General features: G+C 44.1%; 1 protein-coding gene across 1 annotated transcript in view; it reads left to right on the top strand.

The window, feature by feature from the left end:
* LOC311106369 (translation initiation factor eIF2B subunit delta-like) overlaps positions 1-21,525 on the top strand; it is a 36,201-nt gene that overhangs the window by 7,007 nt on the left and 7,669 nt on the right. Inside the window, exons 3-10 of the mRNA XM_084148703.1 lie at positions 669-816; positions 1,206-1,436; positions 2,291-2,373; positions 4,697-4,788; positions 8,735-8,849; positions 10,719-10,795; positions 11,075-11,177; positions 12,237-12,364. Of these exons, the coding sequence (XP_084004829.1) occupies positions 669-816; positions 1,206-1,436; positions 2,291-2,373; positions 4,697-4,788; positions 8,735-8,849; positions 10,719-10,795; positions 11,075-11,177; positions 12,237-12,364 (977 nt within the window). The remainder of the gene's footprint in view (positions 1-668; positions 817-1,205; positions 1,437-2,290; positions 2,374-4,696; positions 4,789-8,734; positions 8,850-10,718; positions 10,796-11,074; positions 11,178-12,236; positions 12,365-21,525) is intronic.

Raw genomic sequence — 21,525 nt, 5'->3', positions numbered from 1 at the left:
CCTGGAACTGTATGTAGCTACTGACCCTGGAACTGTCCCTGTATATAGCTACTGACCCTGGAACTGACCCTGTATATAGCTACTGACCCTGGAACTGACCCTGTATATAGCTACTGACCCTGGAACTGACCCTGTATATAGCTACTGACCCTGGAACTGTCCCTGTATATAGCTACTGACCCTGGAACTGACCCTGTATATAGCTACTGACCCTGGAACTGTAAATAGCTTCTTACTTTATTGTGTTCTTCTTATTTCTATTTCTGGTGTTTTTTTTCCTACTTTATTTTCTAGTACTACTGATATTGATTACTGCATTGCTAGGAAAGAGCTAGCTAGAAAGGCATTTCACTGTACTAGTGCAGGCGACAATAAAACGTAACGTTGAAGTGATATCAAACTCAACCGTTCATCTTTTCCAGTGATGAAGACATGGATGTCTCATGGTGTGGCAGGGTATGCAAAATGGGTCAACTTTGACCACCGTTATCTCCTGAACGTTTTGGCAATCAGGTCCAAAAAAGTCACTTTCTGACCACTTCTTCCACTGGCAAACATGTATGGAAAGTTTTTGTTGTTGTTGTTGTTGTTTTAAATCAAAAAGGGGATGCTGTCAAAAAAAGTGATTTGAATTCAACTGGATTTTACCTTTCCACATCACCTATTAGAATGAAGGGAAGGAGTTGACCAAAGAGGAGAAGCAACGGCTGAGGAAAGAGAAAAAACAACAGAAGAAACAAAAAGAAAAGGTTGAAAGAGAGAAAGAAAAGAAGCCTGTTAGCTGTTCTCCATCGCTACCTGTGGCAGCACACAAAGGTATTGTATTCTAGCCTGGTCCAGTGCTGCATGTTGCTCTGGTCAACTCTTCTAGAGTTATCGTCATGTCATACAATCCCTATGGTCTACTTAGGGTTGCAAAAAAAAACAGTTCAATAAATTCCCTGGTTTTCCTGAAATCCTAGTTGGAGGATTGCCGGAATCAGAAGGGAATGAGCAGGACATCTGGAATCTTCAACCAGGATTTCTGGAAAAGCAGGGAATTTATTGAACGTTCCGGGAATTTTGCAAGGTCTGATTTGTATAATTCCAATAGTTGTTTTACTAATTTTCATAAACTGCTAGCTTTGTCATTGGTTTATTTACCTGTCAATCATGTTCCACCATCCACTTCGTTGGTCCGTTCACCTGTCTGTCTGTTTCCCCAGCTCCCTCAGCGTTTCCCGCCCCTGCCTCTGCACCAATACCTGTGCCTGCCTCGGCTCCCTCCCACTCCTCTCCCGCCCCCTCCCCGGCAGACAAGCCAGCCAAGAGCAGAGCTGAGCTGAAGGTGGAGAGGAGAGCCAGGCAGGAAGCTGATAGGGCCTCTAAACAGCTAGGCTCCTCCTCCAGCTCCTCCTCCTCCAAGACCAAGGCCCCTCCCAGTGATCTAAACCCAGGTACCAACGGCTGCTGTTAGACCTCTGGAGAACCTTGTTGATTTATCATAAAACTTTGTTTCAGAGGGGAAATTTGACTTGGACAATTAAGAGTTCTGCTGCTTCCACGTGCTGGTAAATACGTAGAATCAATTGACACAACATACACACCGCTTCCCACCCACACGTTACAGGTTGTGACTTAGGTGGCAATTCCACATGATGTAAGGCAGGGGTGTCAAACTCATTCCGTGGAGGGCCCAAGTGTCTGCTGTTTTTTTTCCTCTCTCCTTTCAATTAAGACCTAGACAACCAGGTGAGGGGAGTTCCTTACTAATTAGTGACCTTAATTCATCAATCGAGTACAAGGTAGGAGTGAAAACCTGCAGACGCTCGGCCCTCCGTGGAATGAGGAAGTGGCGTAAGGCCCTACAGGACAAGCTCCAGTCCATTATTGCGGTCTCCCTAATCTGCCCCTGACATGTTCGAAGGACATCCCCTATTGAAAAACATACAGTCATGACTGAAATCATTGGCACCCTTGATAAAGATGAGCAAAAACGACTGTATAAGTAATACATGTTGCAGTAGGAGACATGGAGGATACATTTAAGTCATTTAGCAGACGCTCTTATCCAGAGCGACATACAAATTGGTGCATTCACCTTATGATAGCCAGTGGGACAACCACTTTACAATTTATTTATTTTATATTTTTAAATTTTTTGTGTATTTTTAATTTTCATTTGTTATATATATATATATATATATATATATATATATATATATACACACACATACATGTAGTAGTAGTATACTTGTTGTAGTAAGTCCCATGTATTCAAAGATCATTTGTTGCTTCCTGTCCCCGTTAGTGGTGAAGAGACTTCCTGAGCATGTCCAAGTGGACGACCCTGCAGTGGTGAAAAGACTGGCCAAGAAGTTGGAGAGACAACAGGTTTGTGGCGTGTTATTGACAATGAATACAGTACGCTGCTCTCTGTCCTCAAAGGCACTGCCTGACTGACTTGATATAGATTGTCAGTGTTTTCCCCTGGATTATTTCCCCTGGATTATTTATCATGCGAGGCGCACGCCTCCCCAAATCAACATCCAGTGTGCCTTTCTAAGCAACATTCTGGAAGCTATTTATTGGTAGGGGAAACCTTGGATTAGGGGAAACCTTGGATTAGGGGAAACCTTGGATTAGGGGAAACCTTGGATTAGGGGAAACCTTGGATTAGGTAAAGGTGAAGTAATAGATTTAACACAGGGAATTGTCAGGCACCAAGCCCAACCTCAACCTCACCTACCTCCTCCATGTCTCACCGCAATTGCTTCTATTCTGTACCTCACGTTTCTTTCAGACGCTACCTCACCCTGCCGCTAAAAAGGTACTAAGTATCAAGGTCTGGCCTCTACATTGTGTGCCGTTGAGTTGTTGTTTTTTTGTTTTGTTTTTTTTACCGTCTTTTGTTTTGCTCAAGGCTGTTTCATGTCCTCCTTCCCACCGTCTGACATACCTTCCTGTGATAATGAGAGACGTGTCGGTCTTTAAACTTGGCAGTAGAAAGAACCATTACAACGGAGACGTGCAGGGAGATCCAACAGGATTGGGACAGTGACAACTTTTTGTTGTTGTTTTGGCTCTGTACTCCAGCACTTTGGATTTTAAATGATACAAAAGTATTGGGACAAATTCACCTTTAAAGTAGTCAAAAGTGTAGTATTTGGTCCCATATTCCTAGAATGCAATGATTACATCAAGCATGTCACTCTAAAAATTTGTTGGAAGCATTTGCAGTTTTGTTTTGGTTGTGTTTCTGATTATTTTGTGCCCAATAGAAATGAATTGTAAATAATGTATTGTTTCATTTATTCTAAATAAGAATACAATGTTTCAAAACATTTCTACATTAATTTGGATGCTACCATGGTTACGGATACCGTGGAGGTTGTTGAGCTGGCCTACAGTACAGAGGATGGTTGGTTGTTGAGCTGGCCTACAGTACAGAGGATGGTTGGTTACCGTGGAGGTTGTTGAGCTGGCCTACAGTACAGAGGATGGTTGGTTACCGTGCAGGTTGTTGAGCTGGCCTACAGTACAGAGGATGGTTGGTTACCGTGGAGGTTGTTGAGCTGGCCTACAGTACAGAGGATGGTTGGTTACCGTGGAGGTTGTTGAGCTGGCCTACAGTACAGAGGATGGTTGGTTACCGTGCAGGTTGTTGAGCTGGCCTACAGTACAGAGGATGGTTGGTTACCGTGCAGGTTGTTGAGCTGGCCTACAGTACAGAGGATGGTTGGTTACCGTGCAGGTTGTTGAGCTGGCCTACAGTACAGAGGATGGTTGGTTACCGTGCAGGTTGTTGAGCTGGCCTACAGTACAGAGGATGGTTGGTTACCGTGCAGGTTGTTGAGCTGGCCTACAGTACAGAGGATGGTTGGTTACCGTGCAGGTTGTTGAGCTGGCCTACAGTACAGAGGATGGTTGGTTACCGTGCAGGTTGTTGAGCTGGCCTACAGTACAGAGGATGGTTGGTTACCGTGCAGGTTGTTGAGCTGGCCTACAGTCCAGAGGATGGTTGGTTACCGTGCAGGTTGTTGAGCTGGCCTACAGTCCAGAGGATGGTTGGTTACCGTGCAGGTTGTTGAGCTGGCCTACAGTACAGAGGATGGTTGGTTACCGTGCAGGTTGTTGAGCTGGCCTACAGTACAGAGGATGGTTGGTTACCGTGCAGGTTGTTGAGCTGGCCTACAGTCCAGAGGATGGTTGGTTACCGTGGAGGTTGTTGAGCTGGCCTACAGTACAGAGGATGGTTGGTTGCCGTGGAGGTTGTTGAGCTGGCCTACAGTACAGAGGATGGTTGGTTACCGTGCAGGTTGTTGAGCTGGCCTACAGTACAGAGGATGGTTGGTTACCGTGCAGGTTGTTGAGCTGGCCTACAGTACAGAGGATGGTTGGTTACCGTGCAGGTTGTTGAGCTGGCCTACTGTACAGAGGATGGTTGGTTACCGTGCAGGTTGTTGAGCTGGCCTACTGTACAGAGGATGGTTGGTTACCGTGCAGGTTGTTGAGCTGGCCTACAGTACAGAGGATGGTTGGTTACCGTGCAGGTTGTTGAGCTTGCCTACAGTACGGAGTATGGTTGGTTGCTGTGGAGGTTGTCATCTATGTATGTTTGGACTGTGCCTTGACCTCATCCACCCACCTTTTGAACCTTTGACCTCTGAACCCAAGAGAATCACGGTGAACTAAAACGTGTGTGTGTTTATTTCAGATCCCACTGCGATCCGACTATGGCTACAAAGTCAGCCTGTTCTCTCACCTGCACCAGTATAGCCGCAAAGCCCCCCTCACCCAGCAACTCAGGTAACTACCTACAGTGAGGGGAAAAAAGTATTTGATCCCCTGCTGATTTTGTACGTTTGCCCACTGACAAAGAAATGCTCAGTCTATAATTGGAATGGTATTTGAATTTGAACAGTGAGAGACAGAATAACAACAACAAAATCCAGAAAAACGCATGTCAAAAATTTTATAAATTGATTTGCATTTTAATGAGGGAAATAAGTATTTGACCCCCTCTCAATCAGAAAGATTACTGGCTCCCAGGTGTCTTTTATACAGGTAACGAGCTGAGATTAGGAGCACACTCTTAAAGGGAGTGCTCCTAATCTCAGTTTGTTAGCTGTATAAAAGACACCTGTCCACAGAAGCAATCAATCAATCAGATTCCAAACTCTCCACCATGGCCAAGACCAAAGAGCTCTCCAAGGATGTCAGGGACAAGATTGTAGACCTACACAAGGCTGGAATGGGCTACAAGACCATCGCCAAGCAGGTTGGTGAGAAGGTGACAACAGTTGGTGCGATTATTCGCAAATGGAAGAAACACAAAAGAACTGTCAGTCTCCCTCGGCCTGGGGCTCCATGCAAGATCTCACCTCGTGGAGTTGCAATGATCATGAGAACGGTGAGGAATCAGCCCAGAACTACACGGGAGGATCTTGTCAATGATCTCAAGGCCGCTGGGACCATAGTCACCAAGAAAACAATTGGTAACACACTACGCCGTGAAGGACTGAAATCCTGCAGCGCCCACAAGGTCCCCCTGCTCAAGAAAGCACATATACAGGCCCATCTGAAGTTTGCCAATGAACATCTGAATGATTCAGAGGAGAACTGGGTGAAAGTGTTGTTGTCAGATGAGACCAAAATTGAGCTCTTTGGCATCAACTCAACTCGCCGTGTTTGGAGGAGGAGGAATGCTGCCTATGACCCCAAGAACACCATCCCCACCGTCAAACATGGAGGTGGAAACATTATGCTTTGGGGGTGTTTTTCTGCTAAGGGGACAGGAGAACTTCACCGCATCAAAGGGACGATGGACGGGGCCATGTACCGTCAAATCTTGGGTGAGAACCTCCTTCCCTCAGCCAGGACATTGAAAATGGGTCGTGGATGGGTATTCCAGCATGACAATGACCAAAAACACACGGCCAAGGCAACAAAGGAGTGGCTCAAGAAGAAGCACATTAAGGTCCTGGAGTGGCCTAGCCAGTCTCCAGACCTTAATCCCATAGAAAATCTGTGGAGGGAGCTGAAGGTTCGAGTTGCCAAACGTCAGCCTCAAAACCTTAATGACTTGGAGAAGATCTGCAAAGAGGAGTGGAACAAAATCCCTCCTGAGATGTGTGCAAACCTGGTGGCCAACTACAAGAAACGTCTGACCTCTGTGATTGCCAACAAGGGTTTTGCCACCAAGTACTAAGTCATGTTTTGCAGAGGGGTCAAATACTTATTTCCCTCATTTAAAATGCAAATCAATTTATAACATTTTGACATGCGTTTTTCAGGATTTTTTGGTTGTTATTCTGTCTCTCACTGTTCAAATAAACCTACCATTAAAATTATAGAATGATCATGTCTTTGTCAGTGGGCAAACGTACAAAATCATTAGGGGATCAAATAATTTTTTTCCCTCACTGTACCTGCCCCTACCCAGATGCCGGTTGCACCAGTTGGGCGTAAAAACGTTGGTCTTAAATGCTAGTTCAGGCGTCGCTACGTCCGACTTTGGGATCAGAATTGACACCTATTGCATCAACCAAAAATAAGACTAGTTGTAGCTAAATCCGGCGTTAGCAATGCGCCTTTATGAGATTTGATGCTTCATAATGATGGTTGCTAGGCAGCCCCCGTTACTAGGCTGTTACCATCCTCGTGACAGTTCTAAACTTTGCGAGACATGTCCCATCTCTTCACGTACAGTGGGGGAAAAAAGTATTTAGTCAGCCACCAATTGTGCAAGTTCTCCCACTTAAAAAGATGAGAGAGGCCTGTAATTTTCATCATAGGTACACGTCAACTATGACAGACAAAATGAGAAAGAAAATCCAGAAAATCACATTAGCTATATACAGTTCCAGGGTCAGTAGCTATATACAGTTCCAGGGTCAGTAGCTATATACAGTTCCAGGGTCAGTAGCTATATACAGTTCCAGGGTCAGTAGCTATATACAGTTCCAGGGTCAGTAGCTATATACAGGGACAGTTCCAGGGTCAGTAGCTATATACAGGGACAGTTCCAGGGTCAGTAGCTATATACAGGGACAGGTCCAGGGTCAGTAGCTATATACAGGGTCAGTTCCAGGGTCAGTAGCTATATACAGGGACAGTTCCAGGGTCAGTAGCTATATACAGGGACAGTTCCAGGGTCAGTAGCTATATACAGTTCCAGGGTCAGTAGCTATATACAGGGACTGTTCCAGGGTCAGTAGCTATATACAGTTCCAGGGTCAGTAGCTATATACAGTTCCAGGGTCAGTAGCTATATACAGGGACAGTTCCAGGGTCAGTAGCTATATACAGGGACAGTTCCAGGGTCAGTAGCTATATACAGGGACAGTTCCAGGGTCAGTAGCTATATACAGTTCCAGGGTCAGTAGCTATATACAGTTCCAGGGTCAGTAGCTATATACAGTTCCAGGGTCAGTAGCTATATACAGGGTCAGTTCCAGGGTCAGTAGCTATATACAGGGACAGTTCCAGGGTCAGTAGCTATATACAGTTCCAGGGTCAGTAGCTATATACAGTTCCAGGGTCAGTAGCTATATACAGGGTCAGTTCCAGGGTCAGTAGCTATATACAGGGTCAGTTCCAGGGTCAGTAGCTATATACAGTTCCAGGGTCAGTAGCTATATACAGTTCCAGGGTCAGTAGCTATATACAGTTCCAGGGTCAGTAGCTATATACAGTTCCAGGGTCAGTAGCTATATACAGGGTCAGTTCCAGGGTCAGTAGCTATATACAGGGTCAGTTCCAGGGTCAGTAGCTATATACAGGGTCAGTTCCAGGGTCAGTAGCTATATACAGTTCCAGGGTCAGTAGCTATATACAGTGAGGGAAAAAGTATTTAGTCAGCCACCAATTGTGCAAGTTCTCCCACTTAAAAAGATGAGAGAGGCCTGTAATTTTCATCATAGGTACATGTCAACTATGACTGACAAAATTAGATTTTTTTTCCAGAAAATCACATTGTAGGATTTTTAATGAATTTATTTGCAAATTATGGTGGAAAATAAGTATTTGGTCAATAACAAAAGTTTCTCAATACTTTGTTATATACCCTTTGTTGGCAATGACACAGGTCAAACGTTTTCTGTAAGTCTTCACAAGGTTTTCACACACTGTTGCTGGTATTTTGGCCCATTCCTCCATGCAGATCTCCTCTAGAGCAGTGATGTTTTGGGGCTGTCGCTGGGCAACACAGACTTTCAACTCCCTCCAAAGAAATGGAAGGGAAATGTTAGCCGAGTTGAGTGTTCATGATGATGATAATATTTGAGTCTAGTTTGCTCATCTAACAGTGTTATCAAAACATTTAGCTAGCATGTTACGTAACCTACGCTAGCCTACAGTATAACAGGTGAATTTATTGACCTCTTCACTGGCGTAGTAAACTCGGCTACATCCTGACTGAAAAGCCCTTGACCTCTGATAATCAATCTGCCCTGAATGCTGATTGGCTGATAGCCGTGGTATATCAGACTGTAACAGTGGTTGTAGTATGAGCGTGTTTTTTGCCTCCTTATTTAAATACAATTATCCTCTAAGACTTTCTTCTAGCTACATGTCTACACATGTATTGTCATTTCTATGTAATAGTGAGGTAAGCGGAAGTGAGTAAAATAGGTCATGGCTAACCCTTTCTGCTGATAGTGTTTCTGTGATCTGATTGGTCTCGGCGAGTGGTTGTTTATTGATTTGGTTCCGTCTGTGATCTGATGGGTAATTGTTTGGTTCTGTCTGTCAGCATTCCCTCCACGGTGATCCACCCCTCCATCGTGCGGTTGGGTCTGCAGTACTCCCAGGGCATTGTGGCAGGATCCAACGCTCGCTCTGTGGCCCTGCTCCATGCCTTTAAACAGGTACAGTACTACTGACCCCAGACCTGCTCTTAGTTAAGCCCCTAGAGTACAGTACTACTGACCCCAGACCTGCTCTTAGTTAAGCCCCCTAGAGTACAGTACTACTGACCCCAGACCTGCTCTTAGTTAAGCCCCTAGAGTACAGTACTACTGACCCCAGACCTGCTCTTAGTTAAGCCCCTAGAGTACAGTACTACTGACCCCAGACCTGCTCTTAGTTAAGCCCCTAGAGTACAGTACTACTGACCCCAGACCTGCTCTTAGTTAAGCCCCCTAGAGTACAGTACTACTGACCCCAGACCTGCTCTTAGTTAAGCCCCTAGAGTACAGTACTACTGACCCCAGACCTGCTCTTAGTTAAGCCCCCTAGAGTCAATTGATGCACCAGTGCATCAATCTAAGTTTCATAACAAAAAAATCCCCGTCAAAATCCGTCAGTTTAAGCTAGAGATATCTGTTTTATTGCATTGATGCGTCTCAATCCACCGTACCCGTCAGTGTCGCACTTCCACACCTGCGGTGTTTGTCAGACCATGAGACATCCCGAAAATCGGTCTTCTCACAAAAACGTCTGTAGCGTCCGAATGGTTTCACCTGCAAAAACTATTATGACCACTCTATGGAAAGGGCTGAGACTCTCACGAATACGATGGTGTTCTCCGTTTCACTTTACGACCCCCCTCCCAAGTGTCAGGAGACTCGATTGAAGTCGGTACCGTTGATGTGCCAACTTCTGTTTGGGCTACGAACTAGTGGGACCCCACTGTGGAAAGGGGAGATTCTCACGAACCCGATGGTGTTATCCATTTTGCTCTACGACCTCAACGTGACACGGGACTCGTCTGAAGGTAACCGGTACCGGTTTTTAAAAAACAAATGGAATTATTAAGGTAGTTTTGTGCCTACCCAAAAAAAGGGGTTAAATATGTGTACAATTTGTATATCATTTACATTTTAGTCATTTAGCAGACGCTCTTATCCAGAGCGACTTACAGTTAGTGAGTGCATACATTTTCATACTGTCCCCCCCGTGGGAATCGAACCCACAACCCTGGCGTTGCAAGCGCCATGCTCTACCAACTGAGCTACACGGGGGGCCTAGAGTTGGGAAAACACTACACGGGGGGGCCTAGAGTTGGGAAAACACTACAGGGGGGGCCTAGAGTTGGGAAAACACTACACGGGGGGCCTAGAGTTGGGAAAACACTACAGGGGGGGCCTAGAGTTGGGAAAACACTACACGGGGGGGCCTAGAGTTGGGAAAACACCACAGGGGGGGCCTAGAGTTGGGAAAACACTACAGGGGGGGGGGCCTAGAGTTGGGAAAACACTTCAACCTTGTTTTTTATCCTTTATTTTTTGTATTTTTTTGCCATTTATGAATTTGTTATTCAATGCGTTTCTTTCGGCTTTAGTAGTAAAAATCGCTACTTTATCAACAACTTTTTTTGATACCGAAAGGGGTCCTAAAATTCTAAATCAAATAGCTAAATGATCCATAATATGACCATCTTAGCGACGTCTTAGTTCCAGTCCTCACTCTGTGACCCTGTTCTACACCTTTAAACAGGTACTTCTATTTCCCCCCCATAAATATAATAATAATATGCCATTTTAGCAGACGCTTTTATCCAAAGCGACTTACAGTCATGTGCGCATACATTTTTACGTATGGGTGGTCCCGGGGATCGAAACCCACTACCCTGGGCGTTACAAGCGCCGTGCTCTACCTAATTGAGCTACAGAGGACCACATACTCACTGACATTGAAGTGTCTTACATTCCCCACATTCATCAGTCTTTATAACTCCTTTTGTGCTATGCACGCACACGGATGATTGTATACGATTACTACACATCTGCCTACAGGTGATTAGGGACTACACCACTCCTCCCAACGAAGAGCTGTCCAGAGATCTGGTCAACAAGCTTAAGCCCTATATCAGGTACCGGATCCTCGTAACACTTTATGTCAAATACTATGTTTATATACCGTGCCTTCGGAAAGTATTCAGACCCCTCTTCCCTTTTTTTTCTCCGCATTTTGTGACGTTGCAGCCTTTATTCTAAAATGGATTTAAATGTAACGTAACAATGTGGAAAAAGTCAAGGGGTCTGAATACTTTCTGAATAATTTTCTGAATGCGACATCTTGCTGTGGAACTGACATCTTTTGAATCGTGTCTCAGGGTTGAGCTTTTACCACGTTGTTGTTGTTGCTGCAGCTTTCTCAATCAATGTCGCCCTCTGTCTGCGAGCATGGGCAATGCAATCAAGTACATCAAGAAAGAAATCTCCAATATTCCTAGTCAATGCAAAGAGGAGGAGGTGAGTTCAGAATACATTGTCTGTTCTGTGTGTGTGGGTTAGAGGCTGTGACCAGAAAGACTCATGTTTCACTCATCACGTCCATATTATGGCAATGGTCATTCTCTCTCTCTCTCTCTCTCTCTCTCTCTCTCCATATGGTCATTGTGTCTCTCTCTCTCCATATGGTCATTGTCTCTCTCTCTCTCTCTCTCTCCATATGGTCATTGTGTCTCTCTCTCTCTCCATATGGTCATTGTCTCTCTCTCTCTCTTTCTCTCTCTCTCTCCATATGGTCATTGTGTCTCGCTCTCTCTCTCTCTCTCTCTCTCTCTCTCCATATGGTCATTGTCTCTCTCTCTCTCTTTCTCTCTCTATGGTCATTGTCTCTCTCTCTCTCTCTCCATATGGTCATTGTGTCTCTCTCTCTCTCTCTCTCCATATGGTCATTGTGTCTCTCTCTCTCTCTCTCTCCATATGGTCATTGTGTCTCTCTCTCTCTCTCTCTCTCCATATGGTCATTGTGTCTCTCTCTCTCTCTCTCCATATGGTCATTGTGTCTCTCTCTCTCTCTCTCCATATGGTCATTGTGTCTCTCTCTCTCCATATGGTCATTGTCTCTCTCTCTCTCTCTCCATATGGTCATTGTGTCTCTCTCTCTCCATATGGTCATTGTCTCTCTCTCTCTCTCTCCATATGGTCATTGTGTCTCTCTCTCTCCATATGGTCATTGTGTCTCTCTCTCTCTCTCTCCATATGGTCATTGTGTCTCTCTCTCTCCATATGGTCATTGTGTCTCTCTCTCTCTCCATATGGTCATTGTGTCTCTCTCTCTCCATATGGTCATTGTGTCTCTCTCTCTCTCCATATGGTCATTGTGTCTCTCTCTCTCCATATGGTCATTGTGTCTCTCTCTCTCTCTCCATATGGTCATTGTGTCTCTCTCTCTCTCCATATGGTCATTGTGTCTCTCTCTCTCTCCATATGGTCATTGTGTCTCTCTCTCTCCATATGGTCATTGTGTCTCTCTCTCTCTCCATATGGTCATTGTCTCTCTCTCTCTCTCTCTCCCCCCCATAGGCGAAGACCAAACTGCAGAACTGTATAGACCGTTACATAGAGGAGAAGATTGTTCTGGCAGCCAGGGCCATATCTAAATACGCCATAGAGAAGATCAGCGATGGAGACGTCATTCTAGTTTATGGATGGTAAGAAAATATGATGTATTTTAATCAAGAGGTCTGAGCCTCTTGGGGCCGGTCACCTGGACACTGATGGAGCGGTTTCCACTTAGTAATTAACACTGATGGAGCGGTTTCCACTTAGTCATTAACACTATGGAGCGGTTTCCCGGACACTGATTAAGTCGAGTCCTGGGCTAATTAGCATGGTCAATTGAGAATATCCATTGAAATTGTTTTTTAGTCCAGGACTAATCTTAATCTGTGTCCGGGAAACCGCTCCATAGTGTTAATGACTAAGTGGAAACCGCTCCTTAGTGTTAATGACTAAGTGGAAACCGCTCCATAGTGTTAATGACTAAGTGGAAACCGCTCCATGGTGTTAATGACTAAGTGGAAACCGCTCCATAGTGTTAATGACTAAGTGGAAACCGCTCCATGGTGTTAATGACTAAGTGGAAACCGCTCCATAGTGTTAATGACTAAGTGGAAACCACTCCATAGTGTTAGACTAAGTGGAAACCGCTCCATAGTGTTAGACTAAGTGGAAACCGCTCCATAGTGTTAGACTAAGTGGAAACCGCTCCATGGTGTTAATGACTAAGTGGAAACCGCTCCATGGTGTTAATGACTAAGTGGAAACCGCTCCATGGTGTTAATGACTAAGTGGAAACCGCTCCATAGTGTTAATGACTAAGTGGAAACCACTCCATAGTGTTAGACTAAGTGGAAACCGCTCCATAGTGTTAATGACTAAGTGGAAACCGCTCCATGGTGTTAATGACTAAGTGGAAACCGCTCCATGGTGTTAATGACTAAGTGGAAACCGCTCCATAGTGTTAATGACTAAGTGGAAACCGCTCCATAGTGTTAATGACTAAGTGGAAACCACTCCATGGTGTTAATGACTAAGTGGAAACCGCTCCATGGTGTTAATGACTAAGTGGAAACCGCTCCATAGTGTTAATGACTAAGTGGAAACCGCTCCATAGTGTTAATGACTAAGTGGAAACCACTCCATAGTGTTAGACTAAGTGGAAACCGCTCCATAGTGTTAATGACTAAGTGGAAACCGCTCCATGGTGTTAATGACTAAGTGGAAACCGCTCCATGGTGTTAATGACTAAGTGGAAACCGCTCCATAGTGTTAATGACTAAGTGGAAACCGCTCCATAGTGTTAATGACTAAGTGGAAACCACTCCATAGTGTTAGACTAAGTGGAAACCGCTCCATAGTGTTAATGACTAAGTGGAAACCACTCCATAGTGTTAGACTAAGTGGAAACCACTCCATAGTGTTAGACTAAGTGGAAACCACTCCATAGTGTTAATGACTAAGTGGAAACCGCTCCATGGTGTTAATGACTAAGTGGAAACCGCTCCATAGTGTTAATGACTAAGTGGAAACCGCTCCATAGTGTTAATGACTAAGTGGAAACCGCTCCATAGTGTTAATGACTAAGTGGAAACCACTCCATAGTGTTAGACTAAGTGGAAACCGCTCCATAGTGTTAATGACTAAGTGGAAACCACTCCATAGTGTTAGACTAAGTGGAAACCGCTCCATAGTGTTAGACTAAGTGGAAACCACTCCATAGTGTTAATGACTAAGTGGAAACCGCTCCATGGTGTTAATGACTAAGTGGAAACCGCTCCATAGTGTTAATGACTAAGTGGAAACCGCTCCATAGTGTTAATGACTAAGTGGAAACCGCTCCATAGTGTTAATGACTAAGTGGAAACCGCTCCATAGTGTTAGACTAAGTGGAAACCGCTCCATAGTGTTAGACTAAGTGGAAACCGCTCCATAGTGTTAGACTAAGTGGAAACCGCTCCATAGTGTTAATGACTAAGTGGAAACCGCTCCATGGTGTTAATGACTAAGTGGAAACCGCTCCATAGTGTTAATGACTAAGTGGAAACCGCTCCATGGTGTTAATGACTAAGTGGAAACCGCTCCATAGTGTTAATGACTAAGTGGAAACCGCTCCATAGTGTTAGACTAAGTGGAAACCGCTCCATAGTGTTAATGACTAAGTGGAAACCGCTCCATAGTGTTAGACTAAGTGGAAACAGCTCCATAGTGTTATTGACTAAGTGGAAACCGCTCCATGGTGTTAATGACTAAGTGGAAACCGCTCCATGGTGTTAATGACTAAGTGGAAACCGCTCCATAGTGTTAATGACTAAGTGGAAACCGCTCCATAATGTTAATGACTAAGTGGAAACCGCTCCATAGTGTTAATGACTAAGTGGAAACCACTCCATAGTGTTAGACTAAGTGGAAACCGCTCCATAGTGTTAGACTAAGTGGAAACCGCTCCATAGTGTTAATGACTAAGTGGAAACCGCTCCATGGTGTTAATGACTAAGTGGAAACCGCTCCTTAGTGTTAATGACTAAGTGGAAACCGCTCCATTGTGTTAATGACTAAGTGGAAACCGCTCCTTAGTGTTAATGACTAAGTGGAAACCGCTCCATAGTGTTAATGACTAAGTGGAAACCACTCCATAGTGTTAGACTAAGTGGAAACCGCTCCATAGTGTTAGACTAAGTGGAAACCGCTCCATAGTGTTAGACTAAGTGGAAACCGCTCCATAGTGTTAATGACTAAGTGGAAACCACTCCATAGTGTTAATGACTAAGTGGAAACCGCTCCATAGTGTTAATGACTAAGTGGAAACCGCTCCATAGTGTTAATGACTAAGTGGAAACCGCTCCATAGTGTTAATGACTAAGTGGAAACCGCTCCATAGTGTTAGACTAAGTGGAAACTGCTCCATAGTGTTAGACTAAGTGGAAACCGCTCCATAGTGTTAATGACTAAGTGGAAACCGCTCCATAGTGTTAGACTAAGTGGAAACCGCTCCATAGTGTTAGACTAAGTGGAAACCGCTCCATAGTGTTAATGACTAAGTGGAAACCGCTCCATAGTGTTAATGACTAAGTGGAAACCGCTCCATAGTGTTAATGACTAAGTGGAAACCGCTCCATAGTGTTAATGACTAAGTGGAAACTGCTCCATAGTGTTAATGACTAAGTGGAAACCGCTCCATAGTGTTAGACTAAGTGGAAACCGCTCCATAGTGTTAGACTAAGTGGAAACCGCTCCATAGTGTTAATGACTAAGTGGAAACCGCTCCATGGTGTTAATGACTAAGTGGAAACCGCTCCATAGTGTTAATGACTAAGTGGAAACCGCTCCATAGTGTTAGACTAAGTGGAAACCGCTCCATAGTGTTAGACTAAGTGGAAACCGCTCCATAGTGTTAGACTAAGTGGAAACCGCTCCATAGTGTTAGACTAAGTGGAAACCGCTCCATAGTGTTAATGACTAAGTGGAAACCGCTCCATGGTGTTAATGACTAAGTGGAAACCGCTCCATGGTGTTAATGACTAAGTGGAAACCGCTCCATAGTGTTAATGACTAAGTGGAAACCGCTCCATAGTGTTAATGACTAAGTGGAAACCACTCCATAGTGTTAGACTAAGTGGAAACCGCTCCATAGTGTTAATGACTAAGTGGAAACCGCTCCATGGTGTTAATGACTAAGTGGAAACCGCTCCATGGTGTTAATGACTAAGTGGAAACCGCTCCATAGTGTTAATGACTAAGTGGAAACCGCTCCATAGTGTTAATGACTAAGTGGAAACCACTCCATGGTGTTAATGACTAAGTGGAAACCGCTCCATGGTGTTAATGACTGAGTGGAAACCGCTCCATAGTGTTAATGACTAAGTGGAAACCGCTCCATAGTGTTAATGACTAAGTGGAAACCGCTCCATAGTGTTAGACTAAGTGGAAACCGCTCCATAGTGTTAATGACTAAGTGGAAACCGCTCCATGGTGTTAATGACTAAGTGGAAACCGCTCCATGGTGTTAATGACTAAGTGGAAACCGCTCCATAGTGTTAATGACTAAGTGGAAACCGCTCCATAGTGTTAATGACTAAGTGGAAACCACTCCATAGTGTTAGACTAAGTGGAAACCGCTCCATAGTGTTAATGACTAAGTGGAAACCACTCCATAGTGTTAGACTAAGTGGAAACCGCTCCATAGTGTTAGACTAAGTGGAAACCACTCCATAGTGTTAATGACTAAGTGGAAACCGCTCCATGGTGTTAATGACTAAGTGGAAACCGCTCCATAGTGTTAATGACTAAGTGGAAACCGCTCCATAGTGTTAATGACTAAGTGGAAACCGCTCCATAGTGTTAATGACTAAGTGGAAACCACTCCATAGTGTTAGACTAAGTGGAAACCGCTCCATAGTGTTAATGACTAAGTGGAAACCACTCCATAGTGTTAGACTAAGTGGAAACCGCTCCATAGTGTTAGACTAAGTGGAAACCACTCCATAGTGTTAATGACTAAGTGGAAACCGCTCCATGGTGTTAATGACTAAGTGGAAACCGCTCCATAGTGTTAATGACTAAGTGGAAACCGCTCCATAGTGTTAATGACTAAGTGGAAACCGCTCCATAGTGTTAATGACTAAGTGGAAACCGCTCCATAGTGTTAGACTAAGTGGAAACCGCTCCATAGTGTTAGACTAAGTGGAAACCGCTCCATAGTGTTAGACTAAGTGGAAACCGCTCCATAGTGTTAATGACTAAGTGGAAACCGCTCCATGGTGTTAATGACTAAGTGGAAACCGCTCCATAGTGTTAATGACTAAGTGGAAACCGCTCCATGGTGTTAATGACTAAGTGGAAACCGCTCCATAGTGTTAATGACTAAGTGGAAACCGCTCCATAGTGTTAGACTAAGTGGAAACCGCTCCATAGTGTTAATGACTAAGTGGAAACCGCTCCATAGTGTTAGACTAAGTGGAAACAGCTCCATAGTGTTATTGACTAAGTGGAAACCGCTCCATGGTGTTAATGACTAAGTGGAAACCGCTCCATAGTGTTAATGACTAAGTGGAAACCGCTCCATAGTGTTAATGACTAAGTGGAAACCGCTCCATAATGTTAATGACTAAGTGGAAACCGCTCCATAGTGTTAATGACTAAGTGGAAACCACTCCATAGTGTTAGACTAAGTGGAAACCGCTCCATAGTGTTAGACTAAGTGGAAACCGCTCCATAGTGTTAATGACTAAGTGGAAACCGCTCCATGGTGTTAATGACTAAGTGGAAACCGCTCCTTAGTGTTAATGACTAAGTGGAAACCGCTCCATGGTGTTAATGACTAAGTGGAAACCGCTCCTTAGTGTTAATGACTAAGTGGAAACCGCTCCATAGTGTTAATGACTAAGTGGAAACCACTCCATAGTGTTAGACTAAGTGGAAACCGCTCCATAGTGTTAGACTAAGTGGAAACCGCTCCATAGTGTTAATGACTAAGTGGAAACCGCTCCATGGTGTTAATGACTAAGTGGAAACCGCTCCATAGTGTTAATGACTACGTGGAAACCGCTCCATAGTGTTAATGACTAAGTGGAAACCGCTCCATAGTGTTAGACTAAGTGGAAACCGCTCCATAGTGTTAATGACTAAGTGGAAACCGCTCCATAGTGTTAATGACTACGTGGAAACCGCTCCATAGTGTTAATGACTAAGTGGAAACCGCTCCATAGTGTTAGACTAAGTGGAAACCGCTCCATAGTGTTAATGACTAAGTGGAAACCGCTCCATGGTGTTAATGACTAAGTGGAAACCGCTCCATGGTGTTAATGACTAAGTGGAAACCGCTCCATAGTGTTAATGACTAAGTGGAAACCGCTCCATAGTGTTAATGACTAAGTGGAAACCACTCCATAGTGTTAGACTAAGTGGAAACCGCTCCATAGTGTTAATGACTAAGTGGAAACCGCTCCATGGTGTTAATGACTAAGTGGAAACCGCTCCATGGTGTTAATGACTAAGTGGAAACCGCTCCATAGTGTTAATGACTAAGTGGAAACCGCTCCATAGTGTTAATGACTAAGTGGAAACCACTCCATGGTGTTAATGACTAAGTGGAAACCGCTCCATGGTGTTAATGACTGAGTGGAAACCGCTCCATAGTGTTAATGACTAAGTGGAAACCGCTCCATAGTGTTAATGACTAAGTGGAAACCACTCCATAGTGTTAGACTAAGTGGAAACCGCTCCATAGTGTTAATGACTAAGTGGAAACCGCTCCATGGTGTTAATGACTAAGTGGAAACCGCTCCATGGTGTTAATGACTAAGTGGAAACCGCTCCATAGTGTTAATGACTAAGTGGAAACCGCTCCATAGTGTTAATGACTAAGTGGAAACCACTCCATAGTGTTAGACTAAGTGGAAACCGCTCCATAGTGTTAATGACTAAGTGGAAACCACTCCATAGTGTTAGACTAAGTGGAAACCGCTCCATAGTGTTAGACTAAGTGGAAACCACTCCATAGTGTTAATGACTAAGTGGAAACCGCTCCATGGTGTTAATGACTAAGTGGAAACCGCTCCATAGTGTTAATGACTAAGTGGAAACCGCTCCATAATGTTAATGACTAAGTGGAAACCGCTCCATAGTGTTAATGACTAAGTGGAAACCACTCCATAGTGTTAGACTAAGTGGAAACCGCTCCATAGTGTTAATGACTAAGTGGAAACCACTCCATAGTGTTAGACTAAGTGGAAACCGCTCCATAGTGTTAGACTAAGTGGAAACCACTCCATAGTGTTAATGACTAAGTGGAAACCGCTCCATGGTGTTAATGACTAAGTGGAAACCGCTCCATAGTGTTAATGACTAAGTGGAAACCGCTCCATAGTGTTAATGACTAAGTGGAAACCGCTCCATAGTGTTAATGACTAAGTGGAAACCGCTCCATAGTGTTAGACTAAGTGGAAACCGCTCCATAGTGTTAGACTAAGTGGAAACCGCTCCATAGTGTTAGACTAAGTGGAAACCGCTCCATAGTGTTAATGACTAAGTGGAAACCGCTCCATGGTGTTAATGACTAAGTGGAAACCGCTCCATAGTGTTAATGACTAAGTGGAAACCGCTCCATGGTGTTAATGACTAAGTGGAAACCGCTCCATAGTGTTAATGACTAAGTGGAAACCGCTCCATAGTGTTAGACTAAGTGGAAACCGCTCCATAGTGTTAATGACTAAGTGGAAACCGCTCCATAGTGTTAGACTAAGTGGAAACAGCTCCATAGTGTTATTGACTAAGTGGAAACCGCTCCATGGTGTTAATGACTAAGTGGAAACCGCTCCATAGTGTTAATGACTAAGTGGAAACCGCTCCATAGTGTTAATGACTAAGTGGAAACCGCTCCATAATGTTAATGACTAAGTGGAAACCGCTCCATAGTGTTAATGACTAAGTGGAAACCACTCCATAGTGTTAGACTAAGTGGAAACCGCTCCATAGTGTTAGACTAAGTGGAAACCGCTCCATAGTGTTAATGACTAAGTGGAAACCGCTCCATGGTGTTAATGACTAAGTGGAAACCGCTCCTTAGTGTTAATGACTAAGTGGAAACCGCTCCATGGTGTTAATGACTAAGTGGAAACCGCTCCTTAGTGTTAATGACTAAGTGGAAACCGCTCCATAGTGTTAATGACTAAGTGGAAACCACTCCATAGTGTTAGACTAAGTGGAAACCGCTCCATAGTGTTAGACTAAGTGGAAACCGCTCCATAGTGTTAATGACTAAGTGGAAACCGCTCCATGGTGTTAATGACTAAGTGGAAACCGCTCCATAGTGTTAATGACTACGTGGAAACCGCTCCATAGTGTTAATGACTAAGTGGAAACCGCTCCATAGTGTTAGACTAAGTGGAAACCGCTCCATAGTGTTAATGACTAAGTGGAAACCGCTCCATAGTGTTAATGACTACGTGGAAACCGCTCCATAGTGTTAATGACTAAGTGGAAACCGCTCCATAGTGTTAGACTAAGTGGAAACCGCTCCATAGTGTTAATGACTAAGTGGAAACCGCTCCATGGTGTTAATGACTAAGTGGAAACCGCTCCATAGTGTTAATGACTAAGTGGAAACCGCTCCATAGTGTTAATGACTAAGTGGAAACCACTCCATAGTGTTAGACTAAGTGGAAACCGCTCCATAGTGTTAGACTAAGTGGAAACCGCTCCATAGTGTTAGACTAAGTGGAAACCGCTCCATAGTGTTAATGACTAAGTGGAAACCGCTCCATGGTGTTAATGACTAAGTGGAAACCGCTCCATAGTGTTAATGACTACGTGGAAACCGCTCCATAGTGTTAATGACTAAGTGGAAACCGCTCCATAGTGTTAGACTAAGTGGAAACCGCTCCATAGTGTTAATGACTAAGTGGAAACCGCTCCATAGTGTTAATGACTAAGTGGAAACCGCTCCATAGTGTTAATGACTAAGTGGAAACCGCTCCATAGTGTTAATGACTAAGTGGAAACCGCTCCATGGTGTTAATGACTAAGTGGAAACCGCTCCATAGTGTTAATGACTAAGTGGAAACCGCTCCATAGTGTTAGACTAAGTGGAAACCGCTCCATAGTGTTAGACTAAGTGGAAACCGCTCCATAGTGTTAGACTAAGTGGAAATCGCTCCATAGTGTTAGACTAAGTGGAAACCGCTCCATAGTGTTAATGACTAAGTGGAAACCGCTCCATGGTGTTAATGACTAAGTGGAAACCGCTCCATGGTGTTAATGACTAAGTGGAAACCGCTCCATAGTGTTAATGACTAAGTGGAAACCGCTCCATAGTGTTAATGACTAAGTGGAAACCGCTCCATAGTGTTAGACTAAGTGGAAATCGCTCCATAGTGTTAGACTAAGTGGAAACCGCTCCATAGTGTTAATGACTAAGTGGAAACCGCTCCATGGTGTTAATGACTAAGTGGAAACCGCTCCATGGTGTTAATGACTACGTGGAAACCGCTCCATAGTGTTAATGACTAAGTGGAAACCGCTCCATAGTGTTAATGACTAAGTGGAAACCGCTCCATAGTGTTAATGACTAAGTGGAAACCGCTCCATAGTGTTAATGACTAAGTGGAAACCACTCCATAGTGTTAATGACTACGTGTTGGCGACCAGGGTTTGAGTCGTGGTTGGGATACACTCCATATTCACTACATTACAATACATAACTGATCTCCCATCCTGTCTCCCCTCTGTAAAATCTATCCAATCCTCTCAACTCTACAGTAGTGCCAATTTAGAGTATAGGACAGGGGTACTCAACTCTGACCCTACGAGGCCC

Source organism: Coregonus lavaretus, assembly GCF_964263955.1.
Source record: "Coregonus lavaretus genome assembly, chromosome: 31".
In the NCBI taxonomy this organism is placed as follows: Eukaryota; Metazoa; Chordata; class Actinopteri; order Salmoniformes; family Salmonidae; genus Coregonus; species Coregonus lavaretus.
This window is presented reverse-complemented; position numbering and strand designations above follow the sequence as displayed.